The sequence below is a fragment of the Alosa sapidissima genome, chromosome 6 (genome assembly GCF_018492685.1).
Source record: "Alosa sapidissima isolate fAloSap1 chromosome 6, fAloSap1.pri, whole genome shotgun sequence".
Taxonomy (NCBI): Eukaryota; Metazoa; Chordata; class Actinopteri; order Clupeiformes; family Clupeidae; genus Alosa; species Alosa sapidissima.
In genome coordinates this window covers 33119141-33139290 of record NC_055962.1, presented here as the reverse complement: position 1 = coordinate 33139290, position 20150 = coordinate 33119141, and the positions used below count along the sequence as shown (strand labels likewise).

At 43.8% G+C, this 20150-nt stretch overlaps 1 protein-coding gene across 1 annotated transcript; it reads right to left on the bottom strand.

Annotated features, from left to right (window-relative positions):
- Positions 1-1686: 1686 nt before the first annotated feature.
- LOC121711279 (muellerian-inhibiting factor-like) lies at positions 1687-18594 on the bottom strand. The gene is made up of 10 exons (XM_042094723.1): positions 18463-18594; positions 17796-17855; positions 17471-17589; positions 5352-5545; positions 4733-5098; positions 4263-4447; positions 3429-3546; positions 3197-3344; positions 2653-3089; positions 1687-2416 (listed from the first exon to the last, which is right to left on the bottom strand). The coding sequence occupies exons 2-10, from the start codon at positions 17811-17813 to the stop codon at positions 1992-1994; spliced, it is 2010 nt and encodes a 669-aa protein (XP_041950657.1). The 5' UTR covers positions 17814-17855; positions 18463-18594; the 3' UTR covers positions 1687-1991.
- Positions 18595-20150: the final 1556 nt, after the last annotated feature.

The window sequence follows — 20150 nt, the reverse complement described above, 5'->3', positions numbered from 1 at the left end:
CACGCTTTTCAAACTGTTTCTTGCCCCAGTAAATGTAGAGTCTCCGCTGACATGGCAATTAACTGAGATACATTCCTACATGCATTTCTCTAATTACTAATAGGTAAGACACACAGCACACCAACCTTTTGAAAGTTTCTGGATCTTTGATGATTCTCTTAAGGTCTCTAGTGCAGAAACGTATTCCAGTATTCAGGACTTCCATACTGTTCAACATGGCCGTCTCAATGACTTCCGAAATGGCTTCTTCAGGTCGCCCTTTCATGCAGGTTCTGCGCAGGTGGACAGACAGGCTGTCGTAGGTTTTACTGCAAAATGGGCAGAGCAGAGCATGTCTGTGCTTCATCTTCGGCATCTCTGAAGCCATTTCTCAGGATTGAGTGAAGCAAAATCTTCAGGTAAAAACCTTAGAGAATAAGGAAAAATCAAAAATGCAAAAGAAAAACAAAAAGAAGAATCAGTGAAAATGCAGAATTGCTTCAGGTGAAACCCAAAGCAAAATGAATAAGAGAAAAATGCTTCAGGTGAAAGCCTATGGAATATTTGCTTCTCAGTTTAGCATTTATAAATGCTTTTTTGGCAGGGAAGGAAGAAAGCAATAGATGAAAAATCAGTAGCAATGAAAATCTTCAATAGCAGTGTTCTCTCTCAAAGTTTGATAGAGTAATAGGAATTACATAAGTGACATGCTTCTTTTTATGCTTCTTTTCACAGGTTAGCCACACCCATGTATGGTTCACAGGTAATAACAAAACAACAAACATTAAGTAAAATTATAAACAAAAAAACTGAACTGCCTGTTCATTAGTTCCCCTGTGCTGACCTCGGCCTTGTAAAGGTTATGAGCTGGAGATTTTTTTTTTTTTTATATGTTACACTACAAAATAAAGCTTGTCCTATGCTCTTTCCAATAATTCCAGCCAAAACTTACTCATTTGAGAATTTAAGCACAGAGATACATACATATTTACAGACAGGGACAGACCTATTTAAATATGACTGACATAGGTCTGGGACAGACCTATTTACATACTGAGAGAGGTGATAATGGACTGATGAACTGAGTTTCACTGTACTTATCGCTTTTATGATTCATATCCTGTCGACACACCCACACACCCTAGGTAAAGTGGGAGGGGCTGTAATGTACAATGTATGTAAAGTGTCGGCAAAATTAGCTCACTGACCATTCTTAGAGACAGAATTCATCTGAGAAGTCTACATCAGTGGTCTACTTACCATCAGAAGCCTGCTATCAACCCAATAATGACTTTGCAGTGTTTCACTGTTCTGCATGGCTGCGTCAGTAGCTATCTGCTCCGGATTGCCACTAATCAGAGTCTGATTCAGTGCAGTCCACGTGAGATGGGATGACCAACGCCATCTCCCGTCAGCCTGGGAGGATACTTAAACCCTAACTATTTCCTTGTCTAGTTAGAGCAGCTGATGGATCTTTAGGTGAAGTCATGCTGTCTCTCCCTTGATGCGCATCATTGTAAATAAACTCTGTTCCTGATTTTTCATACTATTGGTCTGACTGAGTCTCTATTAAATCTATGGTATCAACATTACCATCACTTCCTATAGTATTTTATTCAGAAGCTACTTGGGGCAAGTCAGTCAATACTTGTGCGTAGTCACATGATCTTCAATTTGTACGCAAAATTACAAATCCTCCAGACAGCCTTTCACCTTAACTGAAGTGGTTTTAATGTTTTCTACTGAAATAACATCTGTTCTGTGAGTCCCTACGCACATAAAAATACCTTTACTGTCTTAAGGAATGTGTCAGTTAAAGCACAATTGTGAAAATATGTAGATAGGGAAATAAATACAGTTGTGATGTATCAGTGTATGTACAGCGTAATTATAATACAATTACATGATGGTAGTGAGAATCAAAAAGAAAAAAAAACATGCACAAGTCCATATATATTTGTGCACTGTCATGTTAGTGGGCTGTGGTCAGAAACACAAACATCAGTCTGAATTCAGCGGCAGCCACATTCCTTGGCCACCATGTTTGTCTTGGCAGAGAAGGTGGTGCCATCTTTGTCCAGCTCCACGACCAGCAGGTCTCCATACTCTGTGGGCACGCAGCAGGGGGCGCGGCCAGTCCAGCCCCCCTTTTGCACCATGCTGTTAATCAGGATGGCATGGTTGTTGCCCTTGGGCAAAGGGAAGCTACACTCGCCCTCACAGTTGTTGATGGTGGCCACGGAAGGCTCCAGAATTAAGGCCTCGAGGGAGATGGTCAAGCTCTGCAGGCGACAGGGGTTGTGATTTCCTTGACTCTCCTCGCCCCCTCCGCGGGTTGACCTCTGCGATCGCTCGGCCTCCCAGGTCCCCAGGACAGTCTGCAAGGCCTTGAGCAACAGCAGGGCACAGTACTGGACCTCACCGGAATCCCCATCACCTGCAGACACATGCTAATGTCAGGACAATTCTGGCATTGCTGGAAATGGCAATTTCATCCTAATTCATTAAGAGTTGTGAGTTTATGTGTGAGCATGTGTTTAGGTAGATTAAATAGACAAGTAGAATAAGTTCTGGTATGTTTGGATTAAACAGAGAAAAAAAACTGGGATAGAAGTCATGCATCTTGTTTCATGGATTAGCCTAGTCCTGAACATAATGAGAAACTTCTCTCACCACCTGATTGATCCATCCCTTCAGCTGGCAAGGCACTAAGATCACTTAGCCTCTTTAGTCTGTCAGTCAAATGCCCACCTCCCACCTCCTCGTGCCGAAACTGGGCCAGTGCGTCGTCCAGCCCCTGCCGAAGCATGGACAGCAGCGGTGGCTGGAGAGAGAGCGCCACTCGGTGGCTGAGCAGCCCAGAGCCCCGTTGGGGGAAGGAGAAAAGGGTCGGCGTTGAGGAGTTCAGTAACCCCAGCAGGAGGCTCTCGCTGGACGACTCACCCAGGGTCAGGGGTGGCATAGAGCTCAGCGAGGCCAACGGGAGAGCCACGGCATGTCCGTCAGGTGAAGACAACGCCTTCTTCTGGGGGAGAACATCACTAAGGAACCTCTGGAGCTCACACAAGAACTGGTACGTTCTGGAAGGTGGCAGCACTGGAGATGGGGTACTGTTTAAACAAGGAGGAAACAAAATTCAAACATCCATTACTCCAGTCACACTTCAGCGACAATCAAGTTTCATTTTGCAAGTTTCACTTAACACATAAGGCCGTACCTGTGATCAGTGGAGGTAATGCCCCCAGGCTTATCCTCATGTCGTGACTTGTTTGGAAAAAAGACCAGCAGAGGTCTCTTCAGGGCAACTTCTTCTTTACCACGTCTCATTAACAAGTTTTGAACTTCAGACAAAGACAGATTTGGCCCTACAATCATTTCAATCACATATAGAGAATTAATATCCATTTTCACATATGTCAAACTCCAAACAAGAAAAGACAGGTACACACCCCTGTTTGGTTGCTTCAACTCAACAGTGATTCGTATGGTCTGCAGTCTAGGACTTCCTGTTTCAGGCACTCTCCTGGTCAGCACGATGAACTGAGTTTCTACTGAAAGGCATGCTGTCTGGGAGAAGGACCATGACACTTGGTCAGACACGGCATATGGGGTAGTATACAGATTCTGCAGTAGCTGACATTCTCTATTCACTGAGACATTTCCCTTGATGAAGTTTTTTTGCTTTTTTGGGGTGGAGTGGCTGTCTGGCTGACATTTAGTTTGCGAATGGAGGATATCTGGCATTTGCATCTCTAATGCTGGTAGGGGAGCTAACAACACAGGAAGCAGCAGAGGCAGACATACTGTATTTCTGAGGGGTTTTATGCAACCGGGAGATCCAGAAATCAACAAGTTAATGCTATTTTCACAAGCAGATGGTGACTAGTTGTCCAGGCACTAAAACCACTAGTTGTGGTTTTAGTGCCTGGAAGTTTAGTGTCATTGACATTTCGTAATTAATTTTGATTTCTGGTTCAGGTCTGGTTTCTGGTCTTCAAGGCAGCGCTGTCTGGAAGGCGCTAGGGTTAGGCATGGGTTAAGGTTATGGTCAGGGTTATGGTTAGGATTAGGTGTCTTTAAGTCGACGGTTGCAGCACTGCCCTGAGGACGACGTTGGGGGCTTAAAACACCATCGAGCCTAAATTCGGTCTTGCTTGGGTAAAACTCGGTTGTAAATGTCAGAATGCAATATACTGAATGTGATTTAAAAACACAGCACACATACATAGTTGCTACACCATGAACAAGAAAACAAACAAACAAAAAAGTTCTCAGAGGTTAACCTGTTTGTTGGGAAAGAGCACATCGCTGCTGAAAGTAACTTCAAGGATCTCTGTTCTTTTGGAGGCAACAAAGAACAACAGCATCGTGGGAGCCACTGTACTGAGGTGTGTCCTCACTTCAAAGGCCGGAGGAACTATAAAGGTCAAAGAAACACTTCCTGCTTCCTCTCCAGGAACCCAGAGTTCTGACATAACACAAACCCAAAGTAAGCAATATCAATACTCTTACAGCATTGCAGCTATTCATACCACACAGCTGTTTTGAAAATGCCCTTTCAAAACAAAATGAACAAAGACCATGTTTAAGGTTTAGAGTTCAACTCTAAAAGTACTCTCCTTAAAAAGGTACACATTGACTTTTTTGTGAGGTAGCTTTGACAGGACTTGACAAGTCTTGACAATGAATTTCTTTTGAACATCCACAACATCCACAACTAAATGTGAAATAAGTACCACGATAACACATGTACCTTTATCCAGATTGGATGTCCAAGGGCCCACACTGTCACCATCTCTGTCTGCAATCAGTGTGGCCAGAGCCGAGAGCCCTGCCTCAGCTGACCCATCACTCCCAGTGCAAATCCCAAACCGAGTCAGGGTGTCTCTACCCAACTCACTCTCCCTGCTCCAGCCATCTTGCAAGGCAGACAGGGCTTCTTTCAGTCCGTTACCTAAACCTCCAGCCATGGCAAAACATGGTGCTTCCTCAGACTCCCCACTGTGCAGGGAAAGGAAGGGCTTTATGTTGATCACTGGAGGCTGCGTGAGCAATTCCTCTCCTTTCTGTGCATCATCCTTGCCGAGGTTGGATTTCAGGACATCCACCTCCTGATTTCCTTGAAGGCAAAATAATGACCATAATGCATTTCTCGCTAATTGAGTAACGAATTTGACAATATGGAGTTGTCGTAAATCTAGACCATTACATAAAAAATGTGAAAACAATACAAAAAAATGTAACCACAAAAATACTCTAATAAACATACAGAAATACGATCTAATAACAGTCTCATCTACAAATCACAATATGGCTGATCGACACATACCATATACATGGAAAATGCAGCCAAAAAAATGCAGACGACACACCTCTAGTTCCTCCCTGACCATGGGCATCATCAGCTTCTCTTCTCAGCATCCCAGCTCCCAAAAGCCCCACATGCTCGCGGAGAGCAGCAGATATAGACTGCTCTGGCCCGGGGTGATCCGTCCTGGGCTTCTGAACCACATCCTGTCTGGAAGGCTTTAAGTTGCGGTCCTCGCTGTCTTCCAGGGGTGTGGTGCTAATAGGGGCAATACCCAGGGGCAAAAGTAGGAGCAGGGGCAGCCACATGTCAAAGGCGTTTTGACTCGCTTGCATCAGTTCTTGTTGTCAGGATGCGCCCCGAGAGAAAGACTGGCTTTATATCAGCCGCAGGCTTCTCCGGGTTCCCCCGGGTGTGTGTGTGTGTGTGTGTGTGTGTCCCCCCCCCAACACTATGGTAATGGCATGTAATAAATCGCTGGAACATGACAGTGTGCCCCCAGGTTGCTCCCATTGGTTGGCTGGCCATGGCTGATAACTTGCGCCTCATTTAGGGGGTGGAATGGGTGGGTGCGGTGGTAATTACCCTCATTACGATAATTAATCTGGGAGTGTTTTCTGAGAGAAGGGGTGGTGGGGGGTGGTGGTGATGATGGTCCCAGCTTCACAAGACAATATGTGACCAATGAATGATTGATGTATTTATTTAATCTGTAGCCTTTTTCACCCCCCCCACCCCCTCGCCCAAGCCCCCACTCCCATTCACCACAACCATCAACCACATAAACATGGTCTTCATTTACGTAAGTGCTCGGGTTGGAAGACAAGGCTGGGCTCGCTGTCTCTTGGGAGGGCTAATAATTCTGGCCAGGCCTACAGCAAAAGTGATTAACTGGTGCCAAGGAAATTATTTGTTTCCTTTGCAATTAATTCCTTCATTTACAAGTTAATACTTTGTTTTCCTACGTGTCACAGTAAAAGAACAGCGCCTGTCTGTTGCTGGAGCTTTCGGCAGGGCATGTTTGCTCGGACACCATGACCCTTCACCCGCACACACACACACACTGTAAACACAACAATACGGAAACTCAGGCGAGCAAGTGCTCCACCAGCCATCATGACCACATTCTACCGAGGGACCATTGAGAGCATCCTCTCCAGCTGTATCGCTGTGTGGGGCGGAAGCTGCACTGAATACAACAGGAAAGCCCTGCAGCACATAGTGAACACAGCTGGAAGGATTATTGGTGCTTCACTCCCCTCCCTGAAGGACATTTACACCACCCACCTCACCCGCAAGGCGACCAAAATCACACACTGACAATGGCTCAGGCCTAAACGTGTCTGTGGACATAGCATTAATAAATAAGTAAAGAGAATATACTTGAGAGTGCGGTTTTTCTATTCTAAGGATATTTACACCACCCACCTCACCCGCAAGGCGACCAAAATTGTGAGTGATGCAAGTCACCCCCCTCACGATCTGTTTGATCTACTGCCCTCTGGGAAGAGGTACAGAAGCCTGCGCTCCCGCACCACCAGACTCACCAACAGCTTCATACACAAGGCTGTTAGGATGCTGAACTCTCTCCCCCCTCCACCCTCAGCCGCAGTCGCAGCAACAGTGAGTGTCCCCATCAGCAATGATTGATGGTTGGGACTTTGGACGTCAATGCAGAACGGAGTGTGTTTATGTGTGTGTGTGTATATATGTGTATACTTGTGTATATGTGTGTGGGGGGGGGGGTGATTGGGGGGGATTTGTCGTTGCTGGATACAGCCAATTCTTGAGTGGCAGAGGTGACAGCTTTAGCTGTGGGAGACTGTGAAAATTGTCACTGAGACAATTAATGAGATATCGATGTACGAGTGTGCGTGTGTGTGTGTGCGCATGTGTGTTTGTGTGTGTGTTCTGAGCCTGCCCCCTTTTCCTTCTCCCTGCTTACAAATGCAAACCCCATTTTGTTTTCTCCGAAGTGAAGATGCTGATGATGAAGACTGCTCGGAGGGCCCTGACAGGGATGAAGACTGACAGGACACCCAGGGAGGCAGCCTGGCATTGACCGGCCTATCCTTTAATGCCGTGCCATAATCACCCCTCCTCCTCTCCCTGGCTTCCCTCTGAGTGGTGGGCAGTGCCAACATGTCACTTAAAGGCCAGTTGGCAGCGTCCCCGACAGTGGGGCCTGCATGTGTCACGTGCGCTGATTTGGCTAGCCACCCAGCCTAGTGGATGAGAGAGGGAGGGGTCAGTCTTGAAGGCTGTTCACACCAGGAATGATAACTATAAAAATAATGGCAAAAACAACAGTCCGCTCCAGCTAATATGAAGGACAACGTCCACACCACATACTACGGCGATAACGACGCGAAGAACGTTATCGTCGAGGATCACTTTCAGAGTCAGTTTGAGAACAACTCGGAGAACGTTATTGTCGAGGATCACTTTCAGAGTCAGTTTGAGAACTATAGAAAGCTGATAGTCAGTCAGAATCCATTGACATTTTAGACGTCATATTTATCAATGTGAGGAGAGACCTTCTTTATCGTTGGTAAGTGTGGAAGCTCATAACATTATGGTGCAGTTATCTTTAACGTTCCTAGTGTGAAGGGCCCTTTAAAGGGATATAAAGGTCAAACTGACTGAGGTGACTGAGAAAGCATGTCTGTGCGGGCAGGTGGGAGGATACCTTGTAGTCAACACTTTAAAATGAAGTGCGCACACAATGCGAGAAGTACAATGAGTAGTTTTGGTTGTTGTTGGTGGTGTTATTGCATCCCTTTTATGAATGCAAAATTGTTCCCTCGCGATTGGAAGCTCCTGTTGCCGCATAGGCTACGCATTTCAAAACATCGCAATGTGAAATGCCACAAAAAGCTGTTTATGAATAGGTCTTAGTGAGTTAGGAGTCCTCTTGACTTCTTTAAGCTGTCCCAGACTTAGGTGCTACTTTTAGGGTATTGGGCGCAGAGGGGCCGGTTTTAGGACCAAATTGGGCTTGCTCGTCAATTGACACGTGAAGCACACACTAATCCCGACGCAGTGAGCTGCCTGCTACAGCAGCGCTCGGGGAGTGTATTACACGTCTTCACAAAACTGGCCACATCACGCTTGATGCGCGGCCAGTAAAAGTATCTCAGAACCCGATCATATGTTTTTTTGACACCCGCGTGTCCGGCCAGTTTGTTTGTGTGTGCGGTCTGCAGCACAAGTGCACGGAATTTTACAGGCACAACAACCTGGACGATCGGATCACCAACGAGGAGATGGTCATGCGGAGATCACTTTCTCAGTAACACTCTGTCTTTAACATAATAACCCGTGGCTTTACTCCGAATTTCGTCGCCGTTTAGCAGTTTGAAAAGCGGGCTAAGAGTCTCGTCGTTCTGCTGTTCCAATGACATTTCTTCACGACTGACCAAACAAGGGTAATCAGCCAGTGAAAATGTATTATCGGGTTTAACTGACTCTGCTCTACCAGCACTCTGTTGGCTGGCAGCGCGGGTCACAACACACGCAGGGAATACTTCGGGAAAATGTTCCACACTCTCATCTGAGTCTCCTATAGAGAGAGGCTTTTCACTAACCACCAATTCAGACCAAATTCGTTTCCCCACAAGATTATTGCCCAAGACCAATGAAATGTTATTAACTGGTAGAGCAGGCCTAACAGCCAACTCCACTTCGCCCTGCACAAGTTCGCACTCCAGGCGCACTGTATGCAGCGGCACAGATAACGTATTCAGGCCTATGCCACAAATCAGTAACGAGTTACCCGTGTAGGTTTTTGAGGAGAATGGCAGCGCAGACTCGAGAATAAAAGAGCTGCTTGCTCCGGTATCTCGCAAAATTCTCACAGGGACTTTGTCATCACTACCAGTAAGTGACACAAAGCCCTCGGAAATAAATGGCTCGAACGTCTCATCACCTTCTGCCGCACACAGAGATGTAGACGCAGGCCGGTCAGTAGGCGTCACCGAAGCCGGGGTTGCAGGCACATTAACAGCCAGGACCGACGGAGGCTCGCAGTTTACTTTTAGCCTTCAACACCGGACAATCAGTCTTCCAGTGCCCTCGCCCCATACAATAATTACACGTCAAATCACGCAGAGGCGGCAAGTACTGAGTGGGACGTCGGTAGTGAACTGAGCCTGATGGTAAAATGCTAGGACGCGGACAAAAAGGTTCGCCCTTCACAGTAGCCGGGCGAGAACGATGCTCAATCTCCCACTCGTCAGCCAGCACAGCAGCCTGAGGAGCGGTCTGAACATCGCGCTCCATCATAAAAGTTATAATATGTTCAGGGAGTGTCTGCCCACCGACCAAATTGTAATGTTAAGTCCCGCACAAACTCCATATGAGACTGACCAGGTTTTCTCCGCTTAGAACGAAAACGATGTCGATACGCCTCCGGTACTAGCTCATAAGACTTCAGTACAGCATATTTTACTTTCTCATAAATCTGACTGTCGTCAGCAGACAAGGCGGAATATGCGCGCTGTGCTCGGCCGGTCAGAACACATTGAAGGAGCAAAATTCTCTCAATGTCTGACCAAGATGGGCATCGGCGACTCGTTCAAAAAGCTGGAAAAAGGCATCAATATCAGACTCATTAAACAGCGGGACTAAACGCAGATGTTTTGCCACTTTCGATTCAGCAGGAGGGTGGTGCTGGCCTGGCATCTTCCCCTCTCTAATGAGATTGAGGCGCTGCTGTTCAATGTCTAAGCGCACCTTTTCCAAATTTTGCCTACTAGACTCAGCCTCTTCAGCTCAGCTAGACGGTGGTGGCTCAACAGACACTGCAGACCCTGGCAGTATCTGCTGTTCCACCAAACCAGCAACGACGGCACTTTTGCATTAACGTTACCACGATATCATAACTCTCCGCAACCTCTAACAGGTGGTCTTTGTTCATTGTGTTAAGAAGAGCCATGGACGGAGCCTGCACAAAATCAGTAACAATTTGAGAAGCCATGACGTAGGCCAAACCAAATAAATCGACTATAGCAAATTCAAAAATCAAACGAATAGGCGTAATTTCAATGGAAAGTGACTTCCAAACCCCCCAAAACCCACTAAATCGTGGACCCTAGTCTTCAAACAGCGTGAGGCCATTGACAGATGGAGGGGATGTGTGGGTGTAGCGTAGTGCAGTTTCCAGAATTAGACCTCTGGTCTCCACCAGGAGAGAGATCATCTCTTCAAACGGCTGGAGGCTCTGTGGTAATGAGTGATGCCATCGTGGGTGTGTGTGTTTGTGTGTGGTATTTGTGTGTGTGTGTGTGGTGTGTATGTATTACTGTAGGGAAGATACTACTGCAGATCTCAATCTGTGTAGTAGTTGTGATTTTTTCTGTCAACAAGGGTTAACAAGGGTGAGAGAGGAGAAATATGTGTGTGTGTGTGTGTGAGAGTTTCACCGGAGTTAAAGTATAGTGACAGAAGAGATCTAGAAATAGAGGGAGAAATGAATGAAAAGAAGAGAAGAGAGACAGAGAGAGAAAGAGAGAGAGAGACAGTCTGTTAACTTCACGTTTGGCCTCAGTTCTCCCCATCATCTGAAATTATATCTGACAAATTTATTATGCCTGGATGTCTTGCCAACACGTTTAATGCATTAGACTGGAGTATCCGTAAATCTTGGTTAATTACTGTCCTCTTTCACTTCACATAAGAGTCAACATGCTTATTAAGAAGACGCCTGAACCGTGGTATCGTTTTTTGGCTGCTGAAGATGTGCTTTGATGCACAACATGAAATATTACCCCCTTTGTTGTGCAACATGCATCTGATAACGTAGTGCTTGCCTAAAGTATAAGATACGTAATCATAATATGTAATCAAATAATTCAAAAATGTGTTTATTTCAAGTATAGAGAAAAGCACTACGTTAACAGGCTGTACATACATACACACTATGGTACAGTGAGTTGAATGCCCTGTGTGATGATGAGTGTGTGTGTGTGTGTGTGATGGTGTGTGTGTGTTTCTTCTCTGTGCCGAGTGTATTCGGTTAGGCCTGATGCCTGTGTGATGGTGTGTGTGTGTTAAGTGTCTTGTGTGATGAGTGTGTTTCTTGTCTGTGCGTGCGAGTGTATTCGGCTGGGCCTGATGCCTGTGTGACGGTGTGTGTGTGTGTGTGTGTGTGTTAAGTGTCTTGTGTGATGAGTGTGTTTCTTGTCTGTGCGTGCGAGTGTATTCGGTTAGGCCTGATGCCTGTGTGACGGTGTGTGTGTGTGTGTTAAGTGCACACAGAAGAGAGCTCTGTGAATTTGTGTCGACAGCTTTACAGCAGAGGAGAGGAAGCAGCCCCCCCCCTCCCCTTCTGTGAGACTGATCCGTCAATCATGTGTGTTTCTGCTGAGTTCATTCTTTTTTACGGGCAGAAGGATCTCTATTCTATATTGCATACGCAGGCGTGCTGTATATTAGAAATATGATCTGAAGACTTCATTTGGCTCATGTGTACAGGGATATTGTGTATGTGTGTGTGTGTGTGTGTGTGTGTGTGCATGTGTGTGTTTTTATATGGGTAGGTATAAGTGTTTCCAAGCATGTGTGTGTGTGTATGACTGAGTGCCATCACTACAGTTGTGAGTATGTGCTCTGATCTCCATAGCAACGGGCCTGGCTCTTTGGCATCGCAGGTTTAGTGGCCAAGCTTCAAGACTGGGTGGCGTCACTGCTCTTTCGCTACATACGTGTGCGCGGTCATGCTTGTGCTTGTGTACGTGTGTGTGTGTGTGTGTGTGTGTGTGTGTGTGTGTGTGTGTATATGTGTGTGTGTGTGCGCGTGTATGTGTGCGCGCGTTCATGCTTGTGCTTGTACGTGTGTGTGTGTGTGTGTGTGTATGTGTGTGTGCGTGCGCGTGTGTGTGTGTGCACGCGTTCATGCTTGTGCTTGTACGTGTGTGTGTGTGTGTGTGTGTGTGTGTGTGTGTGTGTGCGCGTGTTCATGCTTGTGCTTGTACGTGTGTGTGTGTGTTTGTGTGTGTGTGTGTTTGTGTTTGTGTAGGGATGGGCATCGTTAAGAAATTATCGATATCGATGCCATTGTCGAACCTGCTTATCGATGCGATACCATTTGCTGAACACTTATAGGATGGCTTTGAGAGTTGTTGGCTTTGAATGTCTAATTTAAAGTGGTTTTAGAAAATGAATACCAAGGCTGCAATATCAATACAGAACAGTGTTTCCCCTAAACATTTTTCCAGCAGCGGTGCTGTTGATTGTAGGAAGCCCCCCCCAGAAGATTTTGAAAAAATGACTCCTTAAATGATGACTTCTGGTGGATTTTGTCGAAAGAAATTGACAGATTGAGTTACAAATTATGACAAAAAATAAAGCTTAATCACAGGCTACTGTACAAACTATTACTATTTAGAATGTACAGTGCTGTGCACAAGTTAAGACATTTATTTATATAATAACATTTATTTATTTACAATACATGATACATTCACAAAAAATGATGTCCTTAAAGGCTTGATTTTTCCTTTTTTTAAATTAAGCCATTAAGATCAATTTCCAAAAGATTATTTGTATTCCTCCTTTTAGTCAATTTTAGCATGGTGTCTTAACTTTTGCACAGCACTGTATAAACTATATAGACTTCTCTTTCATGTCATTACAATGTATTGGTGCGGCGCAGGTCAAATTGAGTGCCTGTCACTTTAAGGCCGCTAACTTAGTAGCGTTGTTGTGCATGGTGCATAAGGATATATGGATGAAATGAATTGTGTTTTCCATGTCATTTGGTAAAATAAATGCTCAAAAGCCTAACAACTCGAAGCAAATCTATCTTGGATTATAGCAGATAAGTGTTTTGTATCATTTCTATGATTTTGGTGAGCTCTACAGGAAATTACAAACTATCTCCAGATGTAAATGGTTGCATATACTATTACCAAAATTCAATTAAACCCACCAATAGGCTAGACCTTAGTTTCACAGCCTAGGTATGTTAGCCACACAGGGCTTGAAAGCATTGACTGTATAACAAACAAAAATGCGAAACAATGCGTGGAATTTATCTGGGAATAGGCTACTGAAGGTAGGGGCGAGCTACCTCGCTGGCGTGTTTTGGTTCCTTGGTTAACATAATAAGGCTACGTTTTTTTGCACAAAATTGAGTCTGCTAATAAAGTTAAAACATAAACACAAACAAACGTGATCTCCTGTGGCATCCCTGACTGCGCCTTCAACGTTAGCCTACTATTATTTGTTGACATCGAACCTGAACAAACGGCAGCTGTTCCCTACTGTAAGTTCACTTGCGTGCGTTTTTTTAATTAGGCAATTTTTTGCAGCGCTTGAATTGCAGCGCTTGAAAGGAGTGGCGCTGCTGACTAGCCTACATTGTAGGGGAAACACTGCAGAAGTTGAATGCCGCGACGTGGGAATGGATGTTCGGAATCGTTAGTGGAATCGTTAACGTGTGTACGTGTACGATTCCGATGGATCGGAACGTTTGGAACCGGTTCCAAACCGGAAACTGGAACCAATTCCCAAGCCTATGTGTGTGTGTGTGCGCGCGCGTTCATGCTTGTGCTTGTACGTGTGTGTGTGTGTGTGTGTGTGTGTGTGTTTGTGTGTGTGTGTGTGTGCGCGCACGTTCATGCTTGTGCTTGTAGTGTGTGTGTGTGCGTTCATGTTTGTGCTTGTACGTGTGTGTGCGCGTGCGTGCGTGTGTGTGTGTGTGTGTGTGTGTGTGGGGGGGGGGGGGGGTGTTACACCTGCAAGGGTACACGTTGGGTTCACTGGGAAGATAAATGGGCAAGGGGATGAACCTGGACACACCAGACACTGCTTGGTGTTTTTCAGATGAATTATGGGGGGAATTACAGGGACTGAAATAAACTGCCATTTACTTTCAAATGACCACTTCATTCGCGCATTACGAGGCGTGAAGCTGCGTGAAGCTTTAGTACCACTTTCAGCCACTGTGCGTCGCTCTGCCACTGGACATCGCTCTGCCTGCCGCCCCAGGATCTACCATTAAACATAATTGTTGCCGAGAGTAATCCCAGCCTATGAATTCAATAACAAAATAAATCATGCATAATTGCATGCATCAGGCACTTATTGTTTCAAAAGGTGTAATTTCGGCTTTGTCGAAACTGAAGAGCTGTGGACGTTACGGCAGGGCATGCCCAATGAAAATAAATTAACGCAACCCAAAGCAACGCAACACAACACAGACCCCGCTTCTCTCGCGTCAGTCACTGAAATGAACGAAACAAAGAACCCGCTTCTCTCGCGGCAGTCACTGACAGTAGCCTAGAATAAATGCATGGGGGAAAACACTTCCCCATGACAAAGACATCGTAAAACACTGAAAGTTAATATTTTGTCACTAGCAACATACATCTGTCCTTGCATGCATGCAACATGCAAGCGCCAATGAATCGTGCTCTCCGGTGTTGTGTGCTAAACACTGGTACCTCATAGAACGTCTATAACATAGCCTAGGTGGTCGCAACTCACAAAAGGAAAGCAGATAGAAAGAACTCACGCAAATCTAGCCTACAACACGCAGACAGCTTCATGTGCAGGGAAGAGAGTGCGCGCACTGTGCTTTATGATTGTTGGCTTCTGATGGTATCTTGCATTAGGTGACACAAATATTATTGCCTTTATCTTATAACTCCTTGTCTGAGCGGCTTCCAGGCCTATGGTTTTTAAAAGTCAGATGTTCCCTGACATCTGAAAAGACATTCGAAAATTAAGAATTTTTATTGACTTGAAAAATACACTAAAACATATATTTTTTTACATGCCTTTTGTCCGAGTGGCTGTAATGTAGCCGAGCGCTCATGGTGTATGAAAAGCGACTTCAAACCGCCTAAAACAACTTGTTTGTGAATGTCTGACAACTGCTGCAGCGCATGCACGCGCAAGGAAACCAGTAGGAGCTGTGTCACAAAACAACAAACTTTGTCAGACTACTTTTAAAATGATATTCAGGGCTATATACATTTTAAACATTCGGGGCTGAAGACCCGACAAAGCCTTGCGTTAATTTTTCAGGTGGGAAGTGTCAGGAATTTTCATACGAGAGACGCTCTCATTGGTGGTTAGTATATGGAGTAGGCCAGGGAATTGACAGCAACATATCCAATCACATTATGAGAGATGCTGAATTTAACATAAACTGCGATGTTTGATTTTAAATTAATGTAAATTTAGCCTGGCCTTAATGTAATTTAAGCTGGCACACGTGGGTGCTCGATGTTTTCAGTGGGTGCCCGAGAGACGGAGCACCCACGGTATCGGCGCCTATGACAAGCGTATCTCGTGGTTGCATCCATTACAAACAAACATGCAATGTGAACGTCTGGGATTGGGGAGAGCACTAAATGCTCTTCTGAATAAGCACGAAGTCAAGCCTTTAAATGAAAAACACTCTTTAATAGTCAAAAAAATAAACGCTAATGAAGTAAACTTGTGACCATCAAAAATCGTTTATCGCCTGTAACTCCGTGATAACAGGACGTAACAGGAAGGCATTTGGCTGAGCAACGGAGGTTAATATGCTCTATATTTTGTCCAAATGATGTCTGTCTATCATCGTTGCACTCGGAGAAAACCAGAATGTTTAATTTGTCCTGCGTTTCTTCTACGGCTGCAAACGGGATTCACCTGCCGTTAACCAACTATTTCTTTATTAGGGCAGGGCAGGCATATTTCTGGCTATTAAATTATTTCTAAACCAGTCTGCTAAAAGTCTGTATAGTGAAGTCTGTGTAGGGTTTTCCAGCTCCATTTCTTTTTACGAGACACCCTGCTCACTTGAGACTTCTGCCGGTTGTTGCAGCGTCGTTGCAGCGTCACTGGAAAAATACAAATTAAAGTCGCGTGATGCCGCGTGATCCCCCGCGCGGACCACGAGGGAAGCTGGCCAAGTCGAAGCACTGCCCACTGTACACATCACATTAATGATATGCCTAAGTGTAATAGATTCAAAATTAATATGAAGTATTCAAATTACTAAATAGTCTTACCCAGTGTTTCTCAAAGTGTGGTCTGGGGACCACTGGTGGTCCGCAAGCTATCCCAAGTGGTCCGCGAGCAGACGTACAGTAGGTAAAAAAGGTAACGAGGTAAAAAATAATATAGATGAGTTGTTTGCAATATTGAACCAACTTGTATGTAAATCCAAACAATTCTGCAACACTGCCTATGTAAGATATGCCAACTTAAATCATATGAATCCTCTGACACAATAAGTAAGGTGCAAAGACAATTAGCAAGCTGGTTAAGTGGTCCTTGGTCTGAAAAAGTTTGAGAAACACTGGTCTTACCTACTAGTAATTACATAATAAGTTACTATGAATCATTAACAAAATATATAATCTTTATATGAATTCCAAAATATATGAAATTGAAGCATGACATTTAGCCATAATCTTCTGTGTGTATGTGTGTGTGTGTGTGGAGGGTGGAGCAGAATTTAGGATGTTCTATAGATGTTCTCAATTCAATTTCTATCTAGCCTATTCCATGTTTCCATTATCTACCTCCAAAACAAATGTGGATAGAATGCACAAACTGGAAATACTAGAACACTTTCTAATGGTGTGTTAAATTATCAGGAGAGAGACTACAGCCTTTGACTTTTTCCAAAAGGGAAATGCAGATATAGTTTACAAAGCAGAGTGATTATTTTATTATTACTACTATGCAGTCTCTTACTGTGAAAAAAACAGCAATAAATAACCTTTAAAGATCAAAACCTCTAAAGAATGTGTTTGCGTGATTTTATTCATTAGTATTGTTGTGAAAAATATTCACGCAAAATAATCGTAATAATTGTAAAATTGTAATTATTCTTCAGACAATTATCGTACCACCAAACTCTCTAATCGTGACATCCCTACCACAGACCTCAGGTTACAGAATTTGGTTACTTTATGCTGTTATTTTTCTATTCACAAAACACCAGATGTGTACCGACCCGGCACAGCAACTTGCTTAGTCTATATTAGAGGCAATGCGACCTGCTCAGAGTGTGGCAGAAGTGGCGTTGGCCCTAGTTCGCCCCGAGTTTATGTGCTCTCAAAATGATTTTGGAAATGCTATGTTAAGGCAAACAAAACTCTACAAAACTCTTTTGGGGGCCTTTAAAGGCTCAGTACAGCTCTGGTTTAAAATTGATACTGTGGTGTAATCACTACCTACTGTATGGCCAGCATGACCAGGTGGTTCCTCTTCATGTTCCTGAAGCGCACCTTCTCGCATTTGGCCAGCTGAGCCCACTCCGTCTGGGTGAAGTACACTCTGAGCTCATCAAAACTCTCCTAGGATGGGACCACATACAGTATGACTCACAGATATACAGTAATGCAGCAGTGACTGCATTTGAGTGTGTGAGAGAGTGACTGTGAGTGCATGACTGCAGAAAGAGATAGTGAAACTTGCTATAGCAATTTGGTAAGTTATAGCAGTTTGGTAAGTTTGGTAAGTTATAGCAGTGTTAAACCTACTACTTCAATACTTAATTTACCTCATCAGATGAACTCATGGTTGGATGTGTTTCTCAGACTTTGCTGTCACAGGTAAAAAGCTGGTGAGAAAAAAAACAACACTTTAAATAGTACGTAGGTTACAATTATAGCACAAAAGTAAAGGTTATATAATAAAATACATTTTAAGAATAACTTCACACTTAAAACTATTGAGCCACAAATGCTGTCAAAGTTTCCTTCAACTTTATCAAATGTTCTCTCTAATGGTTCTCAAAGTGGTGACCCATAGCCAAGGGGTCCACAAAATAATTTGCTTGAAATTATAAAGTAGAGGTTTATTTGTTCCTACCCACATTAACATTTAACTTCTCTTAGGTCATAAAGAACCATAATGTTACTGCTTATCTTGGCTTATTTGTTAGCCAGCTAGCTGTGATGAAATGTTTGAGTCAGGTCAAGTCAGTGATGCAAAATCCAAAATTAACAAAAGACCAAGTTATACATCAGACAAAAAACATGGGATAGTGGACCTGGCCACAACTTCAGAGAATACAAATAGCATGTTTAATTGTTATGGCTATGAGGGGGTCCTCAAAAAAGTTCTCCAACAAAAGGGGTCCTTGGAAGCAAAAACACTGGGAACCCTGCTCTTTAAAACAGTATAATGCAAAATAATGTTATGTGTTCAAATATTACTGTACTTACGAGACTTTGACTGTTACTTCATATTGTCATAATTTCTTTTCTATGAATATCCTATGGACACTTCCTTTGACAGAGCACTAGGCAGCATTTCACGAACCTTACAGTAGCTCTACAACTGCTAGCATCAATTTGCACTTTCTCCTCAGAAAACTAGCGTCAACATGAGGTATAACGCAGTCCTGGTTACTGGGCCACAACCACCATAGACATAATATACATAGACGCCGCATTGGCTGCTGGAAACAAGAAATGCGGCCGCCATCTTGGACCGGTCATACTCCTCATTGCGTTGCAGCAGAAAACACAAGATGACAGCACTGTGCAGCATGTTCCTGCTCAAATCGGCGGACCATACTCGGGTGATTTACCTTTCACAAGTAAGATTTAACATTACCGTACTATTGGTTGTATTTTGTATTTTCGAACAATGTGGCCTGTATCATAGCTACATGTATGACCTTTGCAGCAAAAAATACCGCGTGAAAATCTGTTCGGTATTCAGTGAGATATGATTAATTAAGTGTGCTGACAGCTCATTGCACCGGCCAAACAGATTACACTGAGTGGAGTGGATGACCGGTCCAAGATGGCGGCTCCAAATCTCGTCAGCGCTAGTAGGGAGCAGCGGTCGATGCGGCGTCTATGTATATTATGTCTATGACAACCACACTCAGAACACGGAAGCAACGTGGATTTTACGTGCCTACGTCTACGTGAAATACATTGTGATTGGCCCATAATTGAGCAGAAACGTAAACACGCCGCACCTGCATGTGGAGAAAGGTAGGGAAAGTCAACTTTGTCGCCCGCCAAATAAAATAATAGTTCGAGTTTTTTTTTCGATTAAAATATGCTCATATTGATTAATACCCTTTATTCATGAGTTCAAAGCCTAGATAGGCCGATTTTTGTGCAATTTCAACCCAATTGAAAGCGAAATTAGCCTGCAAGTAAGTTTAAGTAGGCTACCAACAACACTATGTGGTAGCCTATCCTAATTAGCTTAATACATTATTGTGCACGTTATGGTTTAATTGTCAAAAGTGTGCTACGATTCCAGCTAAATCGTACGATTCCACGATTCCAGCTAAACCTTTTATGTTATGCTATGTGTTATGTTTGACTTTTACAGTTATGTGTCATGTTTGGCATTACATCAGTCATATTGCTAGCCTATTTGTTTAAATATTTTGGGTCTTCCTGTACAAAAAAATATCTGCATTCAAAGGACAAAAACGACTACTGCCATTCTTCTGAAGTAGAATGCAGTACACTAACATTTCAGTAAATATTGCATTACTACGTAGTGCAATGACGTTTTTTCCTTGTCCAAAGTACTGTATTTTCCTGCATTTGAACTGCACATATTCTTCCAAAACTGCAGTGTTGACAGTTGGTTTTATATTTTTTGTATTGTAATATTTGAATATTTACACACTGTTACACCGTAATTGTGCTTCATCCAGCTAAAACACAATCTGTGGAGCCTGGCCCTGAAGAAGAGGAGCACGAAGTCTCAAAGTACAAAAGAGGGTTAGTAGATAGTTAGAACAAAATTATTCATACCCCTGGCAAATATTGATTTAATGTTGATTTTTCTCTTGACCAATATAGTTTGTTGACTGAAACGGACACTGCCACATGGCAAAAGGTTGTAAGACAATGTGATGGAATTAAAAAAAAAAGCG

What these genes read in the sequence shown, in the direction of transcription:
- LOC121711279 (XM_042094723.1), bottom strand. An exon ending in CTGGTCATGCTGGCCATACA is followed by an intron (nt 5,546 to 17,470) that starts GTAGGTAGTGAT and finishes TGCCCCTATTAG; the next exon opens with CACCACACCCCTGGAAGACA. An exon ending in GTTGAAGCAACCAAACAGGG is followed by an intron (nt 3,345 to 3,428) that starts GTGTGTACCTGT and finishes AAATGATTGTAG; the next exon opens with GGCCAAATCTGTCTTTGTCT.